The sequence below is a fragment of the Natrix helvetica genome (assembly GCF_964273705.1).
Source record: "Natrix helvetica genome assembly, chromosome: 1".
NCBI lineage: Eukaryota > Metazoa > Chordata > Lepidosauria > Squamata > Natricidae > Natrix > Natrix helvetica.
The window spans coordinates 343,712,010-343,729,231 of NC_138548.1; the positions used below are offsets into that span (position 1 = coordinate 343,712,010).

A 17,222-nucleotide genomic window follows, 5' to 3' on the forward strand; every position below is an offset into this window, starting at 1 on the left:
AGCATCTCTGTCTTTTCTTTTCTTCTTCACCCAACATCTTGAACCATGTGATTCCTTTTTCTGTTCAGGAACTCAAGCCATGTGATCCAGTCCACCATTAACCCATCTTTTCAAGCAGCCTCCATGTTTCCAGTGTCTTTTCCCCCAACTTGGAACTGAACCCAGACATTTCTTCCAACAGAGAAACACTCCTTTTTTCCTTTCGGCTTCCCAGGAAAGCTTTCTCTGCTAAGTTTGGCAGAATCGACCTTGCCACTCCCTTCCTTGTGAAACTTAGCAGAGAAACCTCTCCTGGAAAGCAGAAAGGAAAAAAGGAGCATTTTTTCAAAGAGGGGAGGGAATCCACCCACTTCCTCGTGAAACTTAGCAGAGAAGCCTTCCCTGGGAAGGAGAAAGGAAAAAGAAGTATTTCTCCAGAGTGGGGGAATCCACCCTTTGGCTTTCAAATTTTGCCAGCTTACCTGCTTCCTGTTTGCCAGCATGTCTCCAGGTGATTTTGTTCTGGCATGGTGCCGAGTTGGCTCCATGTCCAGTTGCCTGGGGCTACTTGTTCTGCACCCACTTGGCCATGGCCACCTGGTGCCCCTCACCTGGCCACACCCATCTGGTTGCATCCACCTGGCCACGCTCACCCAGCCACCCAGAATCATCCGTGTTGAGCTGGCTGCACTTAATCCTTCATGTTGACCTGGCCATGCCCACCTGGTGACACTCAAATGGCCACCCCCACTGAGTCACGCCCACCTGGCTGCAGTGAGTTGGATCCATTCCCCCACCCAACCAGGCACCTCTTGAGTATAAATAAGAGCACAGATTTGCATCCTTACCCTCCTAATCGAACATGGCCAAGTGCTGTAAGTATTTCATTTTCTGCATAGACATTATTTTAGAAGCCTTATGTACTTTGGGGTATAATGATGAGCCTTTTAACCTGAACAATAATTATAGCCTTGCATATGATGAATTTCCTTTGGAATCAAAAGGAAGAAGTTCCTTTGCAGTGCTTCTGTCAGCATCTACTTAGGTGGGTCTCTGGATCATGCGGTTACCTTCTGCACTAATAATAGAATAATAGGGCTGGAAGGGATCTTGGAGGCCTTCTAGTTCAAGCCTCGGATCAAGCAGGAAACACCATACCATTCTAGACGAGTGGCTATCTAGTCCCTTCTTGAAAACCTGGAGAATATCACGGTAATTAAGGTAATTTAAATACCTTAAATTGTTTGGGTTAAAGAATTGCTGACAGAGCTACCAGCATATCTTGACATGCTCCAAAGCTTCTCCTTTTTTTGGAATCCAAAGTTAAAGGTTACCACGAGTCACTTCTATTTGTTAATTTCCTAGTGAAAAAATAATTTGTCCAAAACATTGCTGAAAAGTCTGGTTTTTTTTGGGGGGGGGAATTGGCTGTATTTAATGCCCATGACTCGACAAAAAGACTCGATTTACTGGGTTCACCATAATTCATAAAATTCATTTGTACGTTCTTCGTCTCGACATTTTTTTCCCCACAGACAGAACTGGGGAATAGTGTATTACTAAGTCCTTCACTTCTTCCCCAACATCCTCCTCCAAATACGATTCGATTTCTCTAATTCAGCAACATGCATGAGGGGGGAAAAATAATGCTGGATTAAGTGAAGCATTTTAAATCGTTTGTTTAGCTTTAGACTGCTAGTCTGCCATTCCTCCAAAAGCTCCAGGGGGTTTCCATCAAAATTTCCCTTCATTATTCTGAGGTGGGTAAAATGAGGACCCAGATTGTTGGGGGTAACAGGCTGACTCTGTAAACCACTTAGAGAGGACTGTAAAACACTGTGAAGCGGTATATACCCTGTTTCCCCCAAAATAGGACCTCCCCGGATAATAAGCCCAATCAGGCTTTTGAGTGCATGCCCTAAAATAAGCCCTCCCCTGAAAATAAACCCTCTTTGAAAACATTGCGACACAGCAGCAGCCTTGAGGTGACCACGCTCACCGCCTCCTGCAGCTCAAAAATAATAAAACCTCCCCCAAAATAAGTCCAAGCACTTATTTTGGGGGTCCAAGGAAAATAAAACCCCGTCTTATTTTCTGAGAAACATGGCAAGTCTAAGGGCTATTGCTATTATATCTGTGCCATTCTGTGAGGTTGGTAGAGAATGATTGACCCAAAGTCACCTTGTATGGTTGTAGGGCAAAAGTCGTAACGTAACACCTTAATTACCAAAGTTTGCTGCTCTTGAAAACGACAGTTTGTTCGTCTCTCCATAGCATAGGTTAGCATATTAGAACTGTAAATAACCAGAGGCTCATTAAATGGCAATAAAGATGTACAATATATTCACTTGCTGCCCTCTATTGGTCCTCTACATTGTAGCTGCCCAAATATTGCTGCCTTTCTGCTCCCCCCCCCTTATGTTCAGTCATGTACCATTCTTGAAGACTTCCTAGATAAGACACTGCAGTTTTCTTGGCAAGGTTTTTCAGAAGTAGTTTGCCATTGCCTCCATCCTAGGGCTGAGAGAAAGTGACTGGCCCAGCTGTCTTTGTGACCAAAGTAGGGCTAAAACTCAGACTTGAGGTTTCTAGCCTAACATAGAATAGAACTCTTCATTGGCCAAGTGTAATTGGACACATAAGGAATTTGTCTTTGGTGTATATGCTCTCAGTGTACATAAAGAGAATAAAATAAATTCCTCAGGAATAAAAAGATACAACACTTAGTGATAGTCAAGGTTACTAATAAGCTATGAAATTGTACTAGGAAACAAATAAAAACAATATAAATTGAAAAATACAAACATCATCATTACAGTAATAAGTTGGAAGAGATAGATGTCTTAACCACTACATCAAACTACCTCTTTATCCTTTCTATAGTAAGAAGTAAAGGGTTAAAGCCATCTTACCCCAGGTTCATGGCCCAAACTAATATCCCACTATGGGGAATTTCAGGAAAAAACAAAATAAAATATTGCATTCAAGGGCAAGATGGTAGTTAATTAAACTGTCAATTGATTGATTGATTGATTGAGACTACCATCAAGTCATTTTCAATTCCTAGTGACAACACAGATATTCTCCATGAATATCTAACCTAATCATGCCTAACTTGGTCTTTCAAGACTCCCAATAGTGCAGTCACCCCCACTGTAACTGTGTCCATTTTTTGGCTGGTTGTTCTTTTCTTCTCTTTTCTTCCACCTTTCCCAGCATCCAAGCCTTCTCCAGAGAGCTATGTCTTTGCACCATTTGTCTGAAAGCAGGATAACTGGATTCTGTGTTGATTTGTTTGATGAGCCATTGGTTGTTTTCCTGGCTGTCCATGGTACTCTCAGGAGTCTTGTCCAACACCAAAGCTCAAAGGCACCAATAATCTCTTCCTATCCTGCTTCTTTAAAGTCCAGTTTTAACTTCCATAGAATGCCATAGTAGGGAATATCATGGCTTGCATGATTCTGATCTTTGTCAGTAGATTTTTCTACATCCCTCCTAATCAAGATTCCTTTCATCTTCATGTAGTAGGATGATAGAATGGTTATACAGATAAGGAAAAAAAAAAGAATGTTCATAGATGATTACCACATATGTTTTTGCATAAATTCATAGATTGGTTAAAATTGTCACAAGTGAGATCATTGTTCATTCATCTATTAGCAATTATGAGTGTGAAAAAAGGAGGTGGCATGGTGGTTAGAGTGCAGTACTGCAGGCTACTTCACCTGACTACTGCCTGCAATTTGGCAGTTCAAATCTCACCAGGCTCAAGGTTGACTCATCCTTCCATCCTTCCGAGGTGGGTAAAATGAGGACCCAGATTGTTGGGGGCAATAGGCTGACTCTGTAAACCGCTTAGAGAGGGCTGCAAAGCACTGTGAAGCAGTATATATGTGTAAGTGCTATTGCTATTTTGATGTTCTTCTTTAGCCATTTTGTTAACTAGTCCTTTAAGCTACTTGAAATGTAGTTGCTGATGCTACACATCCACCCAACTAACCAGCTGTCCCAACTGTTGCGCTAACACCAAATGGTTACTTTCTTGAATGAAGATTTATCCAGAAAAGATCCAGAATTAAATACCTGACTCAGGAAAGCTGGCCAAAACGTATTTTCATTTGCTGTCTCCCTTCCTTTCAACCAAAGCTTGGCTTTTTTTTTCCCTAGCAATTTTGTCACTCGTACCACTTCTCGTAGCCATCTGGGTCTCTGCAAACCATGCCAATGAACAGGAAGATTGGATGAAATGTTTTGAGGACCCTAACTATGAGGAGCTGTTAAATATTGCCAGAAATGGGCTGGAAAAGACTTCAAACCCCAAAAGAATTGTGATTGTTGGGGCAGGAATAAGTGGACTCACTGCTGCCAAATTACTAAAAGATGCTGGACATCAGGTAATGGTGTTGATAGGATTGGATTGGATTTGGATTGGATTTATTAGATTTATATGCCGCCCTTCTCCCAAGGACTCAAGGCGGCATACAGCATTAAAAAACACATAGTACAAAAGTTAAAAGGAAATTAGAAACAGTCCAAAAAACAAACCCAATTTATATAACACTCACATTTTAAAAATTAAATAAAATTAACAGGCCAGGCTGGCTTGCTGGAAAAGCCAACTTTTTAGGGCGCGTCGGAAGGACCGGAGGTCAGGGATTATGCGAAGCTCCGGGGGCAGCTCATTCCAGAGGGAAGGCGCTCCCACAGAGAAGGCTCTCCCCCTGGGGGTCACCAGCCGACACTGTCTGGCCAACAGCACCCTGAGGAGGCCAACTCTGTGGGATCGTACTGGACGGTGAGAGGCTACTGGTGGCAGTAGGTGGTCTCGCAGGTACCCTGGGCCTAAGCCATGGAGCGCTTTAAAGGTCATAATTAGTACCTTGAATCGCACCCAGAAGACAACCGGTAACCAGTGCAGGCCGCCTAAAAGGGGTGTAACATGGGAGCACCTAGGTACCCCCATGACAACCCGCGCGGCTGCATTCTGGACCAGCTGAAGCCTCCAGGTGGTCTTCAAGGGCAGCCCCATGTAGAGAGCGTTGCAATAGTCCAGGCGAGAAAGGACGAGGGCATGAGTGACTGTGCACAGAGCATCCTGATCCAGGAAGGGACCAATCTTCCGTCTCAACCCTCAACAATATGGAGAGGTACTTGTGGTGAGTGGTGGGACAGGTATGAAACATATTGGGGTTCCAGCGTGATATCTCAATAGGAGCTCCAAGTGAAAAAGATAAGTCAGCATAATTCAAATTTTACACCAGTGATTCTTAAGCTCTTTGACCATATTATCCCTTTTCCCAGTCTCCAGTAAAGCCATTATCTTCACAAAAACAAAGCAAAGCAAAGCAAAACACAAAACCAGACGGTGTTATTTTACAACAAGTAGCTTGCAGCAGTGGCCCCAAATTGGATCTTTGACTCACAACCAAGCAATTATAAATCCCCCTATTACCCTCCTGGATGTTGTAGGGAGCTTTACTTTGCTAGTGATGACCAACTTTAGGACGCAGTGTTCTCTGTTTCTTAAGCCAAAGAGCCACTGCTGTTTGGCGACATTGCTGTGTCGTGTGGCTAGCATGACGTCACACTCAAATTATTTAACAACCGGTTCTCTGCCTCAATGATTTCTTCCAATAACCAGTTCACCAAACTGCTCAGAAAGCTAACAACTGGCTCTCCCAAAGTGGTGCAAACCGTCTGAATCCCACCACTGATAAGAGTGTATGGTGAAATACGATACACTGTTATCTTGCCACATGCTCGGATGTGTTACCTATCCATGTACTTGCATTTGCATGCTTTCAAATGGCTAAGTTGGCAGGATCTGGGACAAACGATGGGAGCTCACTGTGTCTCGCTGTACTCAGGTCTTGAACGGCTGAGCTATGGATCTTTAATGGACTAAAACTTAGAGTCTTAACCACTGAGCCACTATGCCCTTTATTACCTTCCAGATTACGCCTAAATTGCCCCCAGTTTAGGAACCACTGCTTTATATCGAAGGAGATGGCTAAGCAAAGAACTAAATCCAAACTACCAATGTCTCACACACTTCAACAAACACATGTGCTGGAGTATATATACTGACCCTTCCTAATGGATGCTCTCTATCAAAAGATCAAATTTTTGATAATTAGCATCGAATCTTGCATTTGCAGTATTTGAAAATTAACATAGATAACAGTGTTCTGTGTCTCAATACATATTCAATAAACTACATTCTATATTACTTGCTATTTGATAGGATGCCAAATCTCAACAAATTAAGAGATTTATTTGTAGATGGCATTTTTGTCTCCATGTTTCTTGGTCAATTGAAAACATTCTGTTAGATTAAACTAACTGTTAAAAGTGCTGCTCGTATGCTTCCCACAGATGTTTGAATATGAATTTTTTTTATCAATTAGAAACATTGCTTGCCCAGAAAAACCTGGAGTTTCTTATATTTGGGAATCGTAATTCCTCAAAGAGGGACATGGTGGCTCAGTGGCTAAGACGCTGAGCTTGTCGATCAGAAAGATCAGCAGTTTGGTGGTTCGAATCCCTAGCGCTGTGTAACTGAGTGAACTCCTGTTACTTGTCCCGGCTTCTGCCAACCTAGCACTTCAAAAGCATGTAAAAATGGAAGTAGAAAAATAGGGGCCACCTTGGTGGGAAGGTAACAGTATTCTGTGCGCCTTTGGCATTTAGTCATGCCAGCCACATGACCACGGAGACATCTTTGGACAGTGCTGGCTCTTCGGCTTTGAAATGGAGATGAGCACCACCCCCTAGAGTCAGGAACAACTAGCCCATATGTGCGAGGGGAACCTTTACCTTTACCTTTAATTCCTCAAAGAGAAAGAGGCAGGGGGAAGCAAGAAAAGCTGTCATAATATATTTATTCCTAGGTTCATGTCTTAGAGGCTAGTGATCGTGTTGGTGGGCGGATAAAGACTCATCGCGAGAAAGATTGGTATGTGGAATTGGGAGCAATGCGCCTACCTAAGGCCCACAGGTAATAAAGAGGCTGTGAAACCAATCACACACACACACACACACACACACACACACACACACACACACCTTCTAGTATTCTGGCTTCAGTAATGGCTTCCAGGGTTTCTCTCATCACTTGTTCCTCTCTTCCTAAAACTCTCTTCCTTTTTTCCTGTCTTTTTGGATCTTTTCCACAATCTTACCCAGGTCCTCTTCTCATGCTTGTCAATATTCAATTGCCCAACTTTCCCAATTAGCTTTCTGACTTTTCATGCCAACCACTTAAGGCCTTTAAGGTCCCTAAGAATTCTCACAGTTTTAGATTTTTACAAACTTCACATTCAAGGGTGGGCTGCTAGGGGCTCACAGGGGTTCGGGAGAACCTCTAGCTAAGATTCTGTACAGTTCAGAGAACCCGCAAATCCCACTTCTGGCTGGCCCCGCCCCTCCTCCCCTCCTAGGAGTCCCCATGTGGCCTATTTTGGATACAGGTAAGTGCAGGGAGCGCGCAGAGGCTCAGGAGGGTGAAAAACAGGCCTACCGGAAGTTCAGGAAGGCCTCCAGAGGGCCCCTGGAGCCCAGGGAAGCCATTTTCTCCCTCCCGGAAGCTTGATGAATGCATCCGGAGCCCAGGAAGGCAAAAACACCCGCCACCACCATGGTGCAGGAGGCCGACTAGGCCATGCCCACCATGGCCGTGCCCATCCAGCACTGGGCGAAGAACCCCTTGCTAAACTTTTTGAAACCCACCTCTGTTCATATTGTAGGGGCATTCACAAGGGTTTTCAAAAAAAAACATGGCACTGATGACTATGTAATGGAAAGCCCATTTCTTTTTAAAATGCAGCATACATGTGATGCAAGTAAAAAGGTTGTTGGGCTTTGATCACAGGGTGTTTTGTCGCATTGTTGTAAACTAGCTGAAAACATTAAGTTTTCAATTCCTGTACTTTACACACAAGAATGAGCATAGAACAGCAGCCTGACTCCTGCCATTCTGTCCACATTACCGTTTTTCTGTTTAGAACAGGGGTATCAAACCTGATTTCATTGAGGGCCGCATCAGAGTTGTGTTTGACCTTGGGGAGGAGAGGGGGGCATGGCCAGGTTGGGCGGGGCCAGCTCAACGTCACTTGTGTTGGGGGCCCCTATGGTGGCCTGAGCACTCTGCCATTGAAAACAGAGCTTCACCAGTGACCTTCACAAGCTCCATTTTTGGCTGTGACGGCCTCCTGCAGTCCACTGCCAGTGAAAATGTAGCTCAAGAGGGCCACACAGAGCCTTCCTGAGCTCCATTTCACTGTCAAAAGCAGCTTGTTTCCAGGGCAGACCCATGGGCCAGATTTAAGTACCCTGCAGCCAGATCTGGCCCGTGAGCCTTGGGTTTGACACCCCTGGTTAGAATTACTGTAAGATTTCAACCAAACGTTGAATTGTAACTCGTCCCCACAAGCTCAAATCTAGTTAGAGGGGAGACTCCCCATACAGATCTCGAACTAGTGATTGGCAAAGCTGAACTTCAGACAGCACATTAAGCTTCTGCTACGTCAATCAACATGTAATCCAATTGCTAGTAAAGTACGATACATAGTACAGTTAACCCTCATTTAGCAACTACCTCGTTTAATGACCACTTGCAATTATGACGTTGATGAAAAAGTAACTTTATGACCAATTCTTGCTTTTACAAACTTTGCAGGTCTGTAAAGCAAAGGAAAGCTGAAGTAAGATCACAAGCACACTGGTGGTTTCACTTAGTAACTCCTTCGCTTCAAGCGACTGCCTTGATTCATTGAGTGATTCCTATGCTTCTAGTGACTGCCTTGCTTGACAATACTTGGTTTTCTCTTTTAAATACCTTTTCATATTTTCCTAGATTACTTCCCATTGTTGTTGTTAGTTGCGAAGTCGTGTCCGACTCATCGTGACCCCATGGATAATGTTCCTCCAGGCCTTCCTGTCCTCTACCATCCTCTGGAGTCCATTTAAGCTCACTCCTATGGCTTCAGAGACTCCATCCAGCCACCTCATTCTCTGTCCTTCTTCTTTTGCCCTCAGTCTTTCCCAGCATGAGGCTCTTCTCCAATGAGTCCTTCCTTCTCATTAGGTGGCCAAAGTACTTGCGTTTCATCTTCAGGATCCGGCCTTCTAAAGAGCAGTCAGAAACTGAAAACTTTGTGTTATCTTTTGAAGAACATCAGCAAGGAGCACCTAAGGGAGATACTAAACCAGATGCAGCGAAATATATTCCCATCTTTTTTTCCTACTCTCTCTTTAACGATCTCTCTTTAACCTGCAGTGACTCACTTTTTTTACATTTTTTCCCCACCAGAATTGTTCATGAATATATTAAGAAGTTCAATCTGTCATTAAACCCCTTTGCTATGTCGAATAAAAATGCCTGGTGCTTGTTCAGAAATAGAAGAGAAAGTGTGGCAGCTGTGGATGAAAACCCAAATGTCTTTGGATATCCAATGCGTCGCACTGAATTGGGAAAATCTGCTGAGGCGCTCTACAGGAGTGCATTGGACAAGGTAGGTATGACTTTATAGCAGGGGTGTCAAACTCAAGGCCCACAGGCTGGATCCTGCCCATGGAATACTTAAATCTGGCCTATGGGGCCAGCCTGGAAATAGCAAAGTACCAGTAGTGCAGTGACGTGCAGTCAGGGGAGGCAGGGGAGGCACAGCCTCACCACTGTCAATCATGGAAAGGGAAAAAAATGTAAATGGTAAAAGGCGAGTGCTGAAATGAGACTAGCAAGCTGCTGCCTCACCGTGAATGACTGCCTGTTTAAAAAAGCCTCTAAAGCTCTGAGCTCTGCCGTGGGGGAAAGAAAGCGCTTTAGTCAGTGGGTGTCGGGGGAGAGGAGAGAATGCTTGGCAGTGCTGAAGTGCTGAAGTGAGGCGGCAGAGCTCAGAGCTTTAGAGGCTTTTTAAAACAGGGAGTCATTCACGCACGGGGAGGCAGCAGCTAGCTAGCCTCACTTCAGCACTTCAGCACTGCCGAGCATTCTCTCCTCTCCCCCGACACCCCACTGACTAAAGCGCTTTCTTTCGCCCGTGGCACAGCTCAGGCATTGAAAGAAAGCACTTTAGTCAGTGGGGTCGGGGGAGAGGAGGAGAGAATGTGCATTCTCTCCTCTCCCCCGACACCCCACTGACTAAAGTGCTTTCTTTTGCCCGCGGCACAGCTCAGGCAGGTGGGAGCTCAGAGCCCCAGGAGCCCTTCCACCGAGCACGGCGCTCCCTCACAGCTCCCGTCACCCCATCTGGCAGGCGCTGCCGGCCTGGGAAGCAGCTGAGCTGGGGAGTCCTGGCGGCAGTTCGGCTTCCAGAGCGGGCAGTGCGGGTGCCAGTGGGCTCTTCCGGGCTCCCGCCTTCTCAAAGCGGGTCCCTGTTTTTGCAGAAAGCAAAAGAATGGAGAAGAAACAGGGAAGCTTCGGGTGGGAAATGAGGCCATGGAAGAGAGTTTTGCCCTTTGCTGGTGAACGTGAATCGATCTTGCGCCCATCCTGGAGAGATCCTATTCCGGGCTGGCTTTCAGAGACGTGAAAGGCTCTTTCCTCAGGCGGGCATCTTTTCCAATGAAACAGATCGAGACAGGAAGATCATTTTATTACATTTGAACGTTTTGACTAAAACGGATTCTCTCATTCAAAGAGGGAACTCAAAGAACATCTTTCCGACCCTTTTATCAAAGAAAATGCAATTGGACAGGGCAAAAATAACTCCTCCTTTGCACTGTAAATCAGCTACATGGAATTAAACACTACAATCCAACTTCTCTCTCTGTATGTATGTGTGTGTGTGTGTGTGTGTGTGTGTGTGTTTGAGAGAGGGGGAGGGAGGGAGAGAGGGAGGAAGGAGGGGAAGGGAGAAGAAAAAGAAAAAGAAAGAAGGAAACGTATTTAAATAAGTTTAAAGCTGCCGCTTTAAATCGGAACTGAGCATGCCTGGCTGTGGAATTCTGGGAGTTGAAGTCCACAAGTCTAAAAAAATTGCTGCCTCACCAGCCATAAACCTCACTGCACATCACTGGTGCAACCCATCAGTGGTGGGTTCCTACTAGTTTGGGCTGGTTCGGCTGAACTGGTAGTAGTATGGTGGACTGGGTCACTGGAACCAGCAGTGACCCAGTTCTGCCACGCCCCCGAACCGGTTTCCCGGTTGGCACTGTTGCCACCGCCATCTTGCTTTTTTACAATTTCTATTGAACTGCACATGCATGCGCACAAAAGGAGCACTGGCCGGAACCCACCCCTGAGTACCGGCCTGCAGTGCCTCTGCTAGCGAAGAGCTTGGCTGGTAAAATGCTGCAGGAGATGTTCATCCCGTCTCTCACCCACCCCAGCCAGCCCGCGGAGGAGAACTACAATGTTGATCCAGCCCTCGAAGAAATCCAGTTTGACACCCCTGCTTTATAGCATTGCCAAGATGCTACTTTGCTCAGTTCAGATACTGACTCCTCTCTCTCCCAATGGTGAGATAATAATCATATTCTGTTATGATTGCCTAAACACAGATGAAGACGCAAAGTATGCATCAAATTTATAAGTTTTAACAGCTCAATTGCATTATTTGCTATAATACAGGTAATCCTTGACTTAGGATCACAATTGAGACCAACATTTCTGTTGTTAATGAGACAGTTGTTAAGTGAAGTTTGCCCCGAGTTAGAATCTTTCTTGCCATAGTTGTTAAGTGAATCATTGCAGTTGTTCGGTTAGTATCATGGTTGCTAAGTAAATCTGGCTTCCCCATTTACTTCGCTTGTCAGAAGGTTGCAAAAGGGGATTGCATGACCCCAGGACACTGCAAGCGCCGTGAATATGAACCAGTAGCCAAGCATCCAAATGCTGATCACATGACCATGAGGTCATAAAGTGTGAAAAATAGTCATGTCACTTTTTTCAGTGCCTTTTCAGTAACTTTGAGCAGTCACTAAATGAACTGTTGTAAGTTGAGAACCAACTGTATTGTATGCAGTGGTGGGATTCCATTTTTTTACTACCGGTTCTGTGGGCGTGCCTTGGTGGGTGTGGCAGGGGAAGGATACTGCAAAATCCCCATTCCCTCCCCACCCCACTATCCTGCTTTCCAGCTTTGTTTTCCTGTGCAGGGCAACAAAAGAAGACTTAGCTGATCAACTGGGACCAGTGACGTGCGGTGAGGTTTATGGCTGGTGAGGCTGGTGACGTGCGAGCCGCGGTCCCCTTCATGTTGACTCAGGAAGGCGGGGAATGGGACCACATGTGCAGGAGGCTGAAGCTGCCTCAGCCTCCTGCACACGTGGTTCCATTCCCCTCCTCCCTGACTCCTGAGTCAACATGAAGGGGACCACGGAGTGCGCTCCGCGGGACCGCAGCTCACGGTCCGCGGTCCCTTTCATGTTGACTCAGGAAGGTGGGGAATGGGACCATGTGTGCAGGAGGGAGGTTGAGGCTAGAGGAGCCTCCTACACATGTGGTCCCATTCCTGGCCCACGTGTGCAGAAGGTTCCTCAGCGCCTTTTCCCTTTTCCCTTTTTTTATTTTCATGATGAGAGCGGTGAGGCTCTGCCTCTCCTGCCTCCGCTGACCGCACGTCCCTGACTGGGACTCAGGAGGCAGAGAATAGATGGGGGTGGGGCCACCCGTGTGGTGGTGGTATTTGCTGGTTCTCCGAGCTACTCAAAATTTCCGCTACCGGTTCATCCGAACCGGTCAGAACTGGCTGAATACTACCTCTGATTGTATGCCTGGAAACCATCTAGAATACTGAGAGTAGAGAGCATACAAAACATGGCTTTGGGAATTGTATATATATCTTTGTTCTTATCTGCTTCCTTTGTTTATGGCTCTCGTCAGACAACAAAAAACTGCATGAGGCTGAAAATGAAATATGACTCATATTCCACCAAGGTAAGAGAATCACATGATAAAAGTGGTCTTAAGAGCAACCTGGTTAAGATTGCATTATGGTAATCCAAATGAGAGATAACCAAGGAAACTACAAAAAGATTAGAGTAATGGGTTTATTGGGATAGGTTATGTTAAGCAAATCTTCCAAGTTTCCCCTTCCCATCCTCAGTTCCTCCCGTCATTTCCTCCAGGGAATCAGAGAAGAGCCAGCCCAAGCTTCTTCCTAATATTTTCGCCTTTCCCAAGATTCAAAGTATGCTTCTATACTGTTTGTTTTTGTAATGGGTTCTGAATGTATTCATGACTCCCTACATATTCCCACAAAAAAGAAGTTAAAGATAAGTCAGAAATTATCTCAGTTTAATGATGTCTATGGAGATTCTCAGTCATCCAGGTCATGGTTGTCCCCAAGGTGCTTTTTCAAGAGGCAACTGGACATTTTCCTTGAAGACTTTTCTCTTCTCATCCAAGAAGCTCCTTTGGTTCATTTCAAGTGAAGAAGCTTTTTAGATAACAAGCAAAATGTCTTTAAGAAAAGAAAGAGAAAAAAAACTCCAATTGCCTCTTGAAAAAGCATTTTTGGGAATTGAATTATAGTTTCTTGAGAAGATGGCAATCCTTATACGTTGAAGGAAGATTCTGGATCAAGCCTTGTGTTTGCTTTGAGCTGGTTGAAAATGAAATTAAGAACAAATTTGTAAAAGATAGGCAGAGATGGTCAGTGGTGTTAAGGTGTCATTAGTTTAGATTTGTTGTGTTCCAGCAAACTCACGAAGTCCAACTCCTCCTGAATTCTGCTGACTCTTATCTAGTGCCAAATTAATGTTAAATTTTAGTTGACCAAATTCTTGTGCATAGACTTGAATAAATCTTCTATGCTGCATCCTTATGAATATTCCTGATTCTTTGCACCTGACATTAATCTGGTTAAGTTCTTTACACCTGAGGTTAATCTGGTCAAGTTCAACATTAAATTGGTTGTGGCAACACAATGATTCTAAACCGATGACATGCTTAACTCCATCCCCTCCCAGCTCTGCCTGCTCTTCTCCTACAAAATTAGATGCAATTCAAAAAGGAAGTATTTTTCCCTCACCATTTTTTCTTTAACAGGAATATTTAATTAAGGAAGGAAATCTGAGCAGTGGGGCAGTAGAGATGATTGGAGACTTTTTGAACGAAGGTGCCGGATACTATATGTCATTTTTTACTTCTGTCCTGGGTTACATATCCTTCTCAGATAAGAATGGGTAGGATTTTTCTATTATCTTGATCGTTATGAAACGGTGTTCACACACAGATAGCTTATTGATCAGGTTTCAACCAAGACATTGCAATTTTGAAAGTACATTGACAAACTTCAGAATGTCCAGAGGAACAATTATAATGACAAGGGGCTTGAAAGGAATCTTATGGGGAATGGCTGGGAGGTGTTGCACGTGTTTGGCCTGGAGAAGAGAGACACAATAGTTTTCTTCAACTATCTGAACAGCTGCAAGGTAGAAGATGGAACAGAACTGTTTCAAGAATTAATGGCTTTCAGACAGCTTCCTAAATATAGGTAGTGTTATGACCTAGGCTTCCCAAAAGCACGAAGCCGACTCCTCATCCCGATAAACCCCTTTTATTTAGTTTAAAGTGAATTCCTCTCCAGCAAAGTCCCGGCCAACAATCTTTCAAGAGATTTCACAACTACAGACCTTTTTCAGGCTTGGAGAGCTGCCAGGCCGATATCTTCCAAATGCCACTCTGTAGCAGACAATATTTGGCAAGAAGTTAGGAACAGGTCTTCACTCTAATGAACTGAACTAATTGCCTCCTGCAAACTCTCTTCCACTTTCTCTCCTCTTTATTCCCTATGGGAGGGGCCATCCACCATCCACCTGTGGCTTTGCTCCCGAGTGGCCCTTGTTCCTTAGCTGTTCCCTTCTCCTGGCAGCTCTGGGCATGTGCACACTGGGAACAGACTCCAGCTGTTCTTCTGCCCCACTGATGTCCAACTCCAAAGGCAGCTGATAACTGTCAGACAGCCTGGCCCCATCTCTGCCTCTGATGCAGAGCCCTCATCAAAGCCTTCCCCAGACTCCAGGACTGGCCCATGTTCCTCCCCAACCTCCTCACAATCCGAATCTGCTGTTAGATCGATTGGCCGCTGGTGGGCCACTACAGGTAGTCCTCAACTTATGACCACAATTAAACCCAAAATTTCAATTGCTAAACAAGGCAGTTGTTAAGTGAATTTTGCCCCATTTTACAACTTTTCTTGCCACAATTATAAAGTAATTCACTCCAGTTGTTAAGTTTGTAACATAGTTGTTAAATGAATCTGGCTTTCCCATTGACTTTGCTTGATTATTCTGATTATTCGTTCACTTCTTTCTTTATTCCTATTCCTTCTACCTCAACCTCTTCAGTTTTGAGGAAATCACAGGCGGATTTGACCAGCTGCCCAACAGCTTCTGTCAGGAAATGTCCAAGATAATCCATTTAAACAGCAGAGTGGAAAGGATAATTCACTCCAGCAAGAAAGCGAAGGTGTTTTACCACAAGGAGGATGAAGATGACTCATCATTTCTGATTGCTGACTATGTCCTTGTCACAGCAACGGCAAAAGCCACACGACTCATCAAATTCCAGCCCCCTCTTTCCCATTTGAAGGCTTATGCTCTACGCTCGTTGCATTATACAAGTGCTACTAAAATTGCTTTAGTTTGCAAAGACAAATTTTGGGAGAGGGAAGGAATCCGAGGTGGGGTGTCCCTCACTGACCTCCCAACACGATTAGTCTACTATCCCAGTCATGACTTCCCTAGTGGCCTTGGGGTGCTCCTGGTCTCATACACCCTGCATGATGATGCTGACTTCTTTGCTCCTCTTAGTGATGGTGAGTGTCTTGATGTAGTTATGGATGACCTTTCAAAAATCCACAACATCTCCAAGTATTATCTTGAAAGTGTGTGCAACAGGCACGTGATTCAGAAATGGGCCCTGGATAAATTCTCCATGGGGGCCTTTACTTTTCCTACCCCATACCAGTATAGCTTTTTTCTCAAGGCTTTGTTTCAGAATGAAGGTAGCGTGTATTTTGCAGGAGAACACACAACTTACCCTTTTGCTTGGATTGAGAGTGCAATGAAATCAGCTATAAGAGCAGCAAGTAGCATTCATCTTAATGCCTGTAAATCTATATCCCAGGAGCTGAAGGAATCAGTCTGGTGATTCAGCTTCTCTTTCAGATAAAAGAGGGGAAAATTTACTTCCTGCTTCTTGCTGTTGATGGCGATCTGTTTGTGATAATAGCTGCTTCTTAAGACAATAGATTATAAAGAGGAAATGGAAGATTATTTCATGATCCTGGTTGCTAGAATAATAATGCTGATAATTTATAGTATTACCAAACATGAATAAAAATAAACGCTTACTTTAAAAACTTGTCATGTTTGCTTAATGCAGAGTGAAGAAGAGACCGTTGGAATAAGGATGTTAAAAAGTGCTAGATCTGTGTGGAGCTACGCCATATGATGAGCACCTGAATAGCATGTGGCAATAAATATCCTTAGTCGCTTATTCCATTGTTTCCCAACCTATTTTAAGATATATGGAGTTCAACTCCCATTGCTGGCTGGGGTATTCTGGGAATTGAAGTCCACACATCTTAAAATGGCTAATATTGAAGAACACTGCCCTATTCTAAGTTTGGACTAAATCTGCAACCTTATGTGCAGTGGTGGGATTCAAATAATTTAACAATCGGTTCTCTGCCCTAATGATTTCTTCAAACAACCAGTTCACCAAACTGCTCAGAAAGTTGACAACTGGTTCTCCTAAAGTGGTACGAACTGGCTGAATCCCACCAGTGCTTATGGTGGTTATGGCATAGATTATATAAAAGTCTTCACTTATTTACTGAATAATATGTAAGGTATAAGAAATATGGAGTCTTCCACTGGGTAAGATTGTACTGGATATTTCATTCATTTTCAGAATGTTTTGTAGAAAAACTATACCTTTCAGTATATGCAATGACCTCCTCCTAATTATCACCAGAAAGTAAAGTTGGCAAAGACTTGTTAAGATTTGATCAAAATATGGTACTTAAAAATGGACAAATTTGCAAATATTCACCACCAATTTGGGGAAGATCAAAGCCATGTACTGCAGGTTTATTTGCTTATTTGTGCATATGTATATTTTTTCCTTTTGATCACATGATTTTTTAAACTTCAAAAATACACTTTATTAGCTGCAGCCGTAAAATCAGAAGAAGGCTGTGAAGAGTGAATTCACCATGAGAATCCAAATACCAGGCAAGCCTTTGGAGAGGAAGTTATGATTCTTCACATACAAGTTCACGGAATGCAAA

General features: G+C 44.1%; 1 protein-coding gene across 1 annotated transcript; it reads left to right on the plus strand.

Moving 5' to 3' along the window:
• Positions 1-735: 735 nt before the first annotated feature.
• Positions 736-16,289, plus strand: LOC309383382 (L-amino-acid oxidase-like). The gene is made up of 7 exons (XM_081935865.1): positions 736-854; positions 4,147-4,373; positions 6,870-6,976; positions 9,290-9,491; positions 12,806-12,859; positions 13,973-14,109; positions 15,274-16,289. The coding sequence occupies exons 1-7, from the start codon at positions 842-844 to the stop codon at positions 16,076-16,078; spliced, it is 1,545 nt and encodes a 514-aa protein (XP_081791991.1). The 5' UTR covers positions 736-841; the 3' UTR covers positions 16,079-16,289.
• The last annotated feature ends 933 nt before the right edge of the window (positions 16,290-17,222 follow it).

Excerpts from the sequence above, each read along its gene's own strand:
- LOC309383382 (XM_081935865.1), top strand. Across the intron at positions 12,860-13,972 it reads ATGACTCATATTCCACCAAG|GAATATTTAATTAAGGAAGG; the intron begins GTAAGAGAATCA and ends TTTCTTTAACAG. Across the intron at positions 14,110-15,273 it reads TCCTTCTCAGATAAGAATGG|TTTTGAGGAAATCACAGGCG; the intron begins GTAGGATTTTTC and ends CAACCTCTTCAG.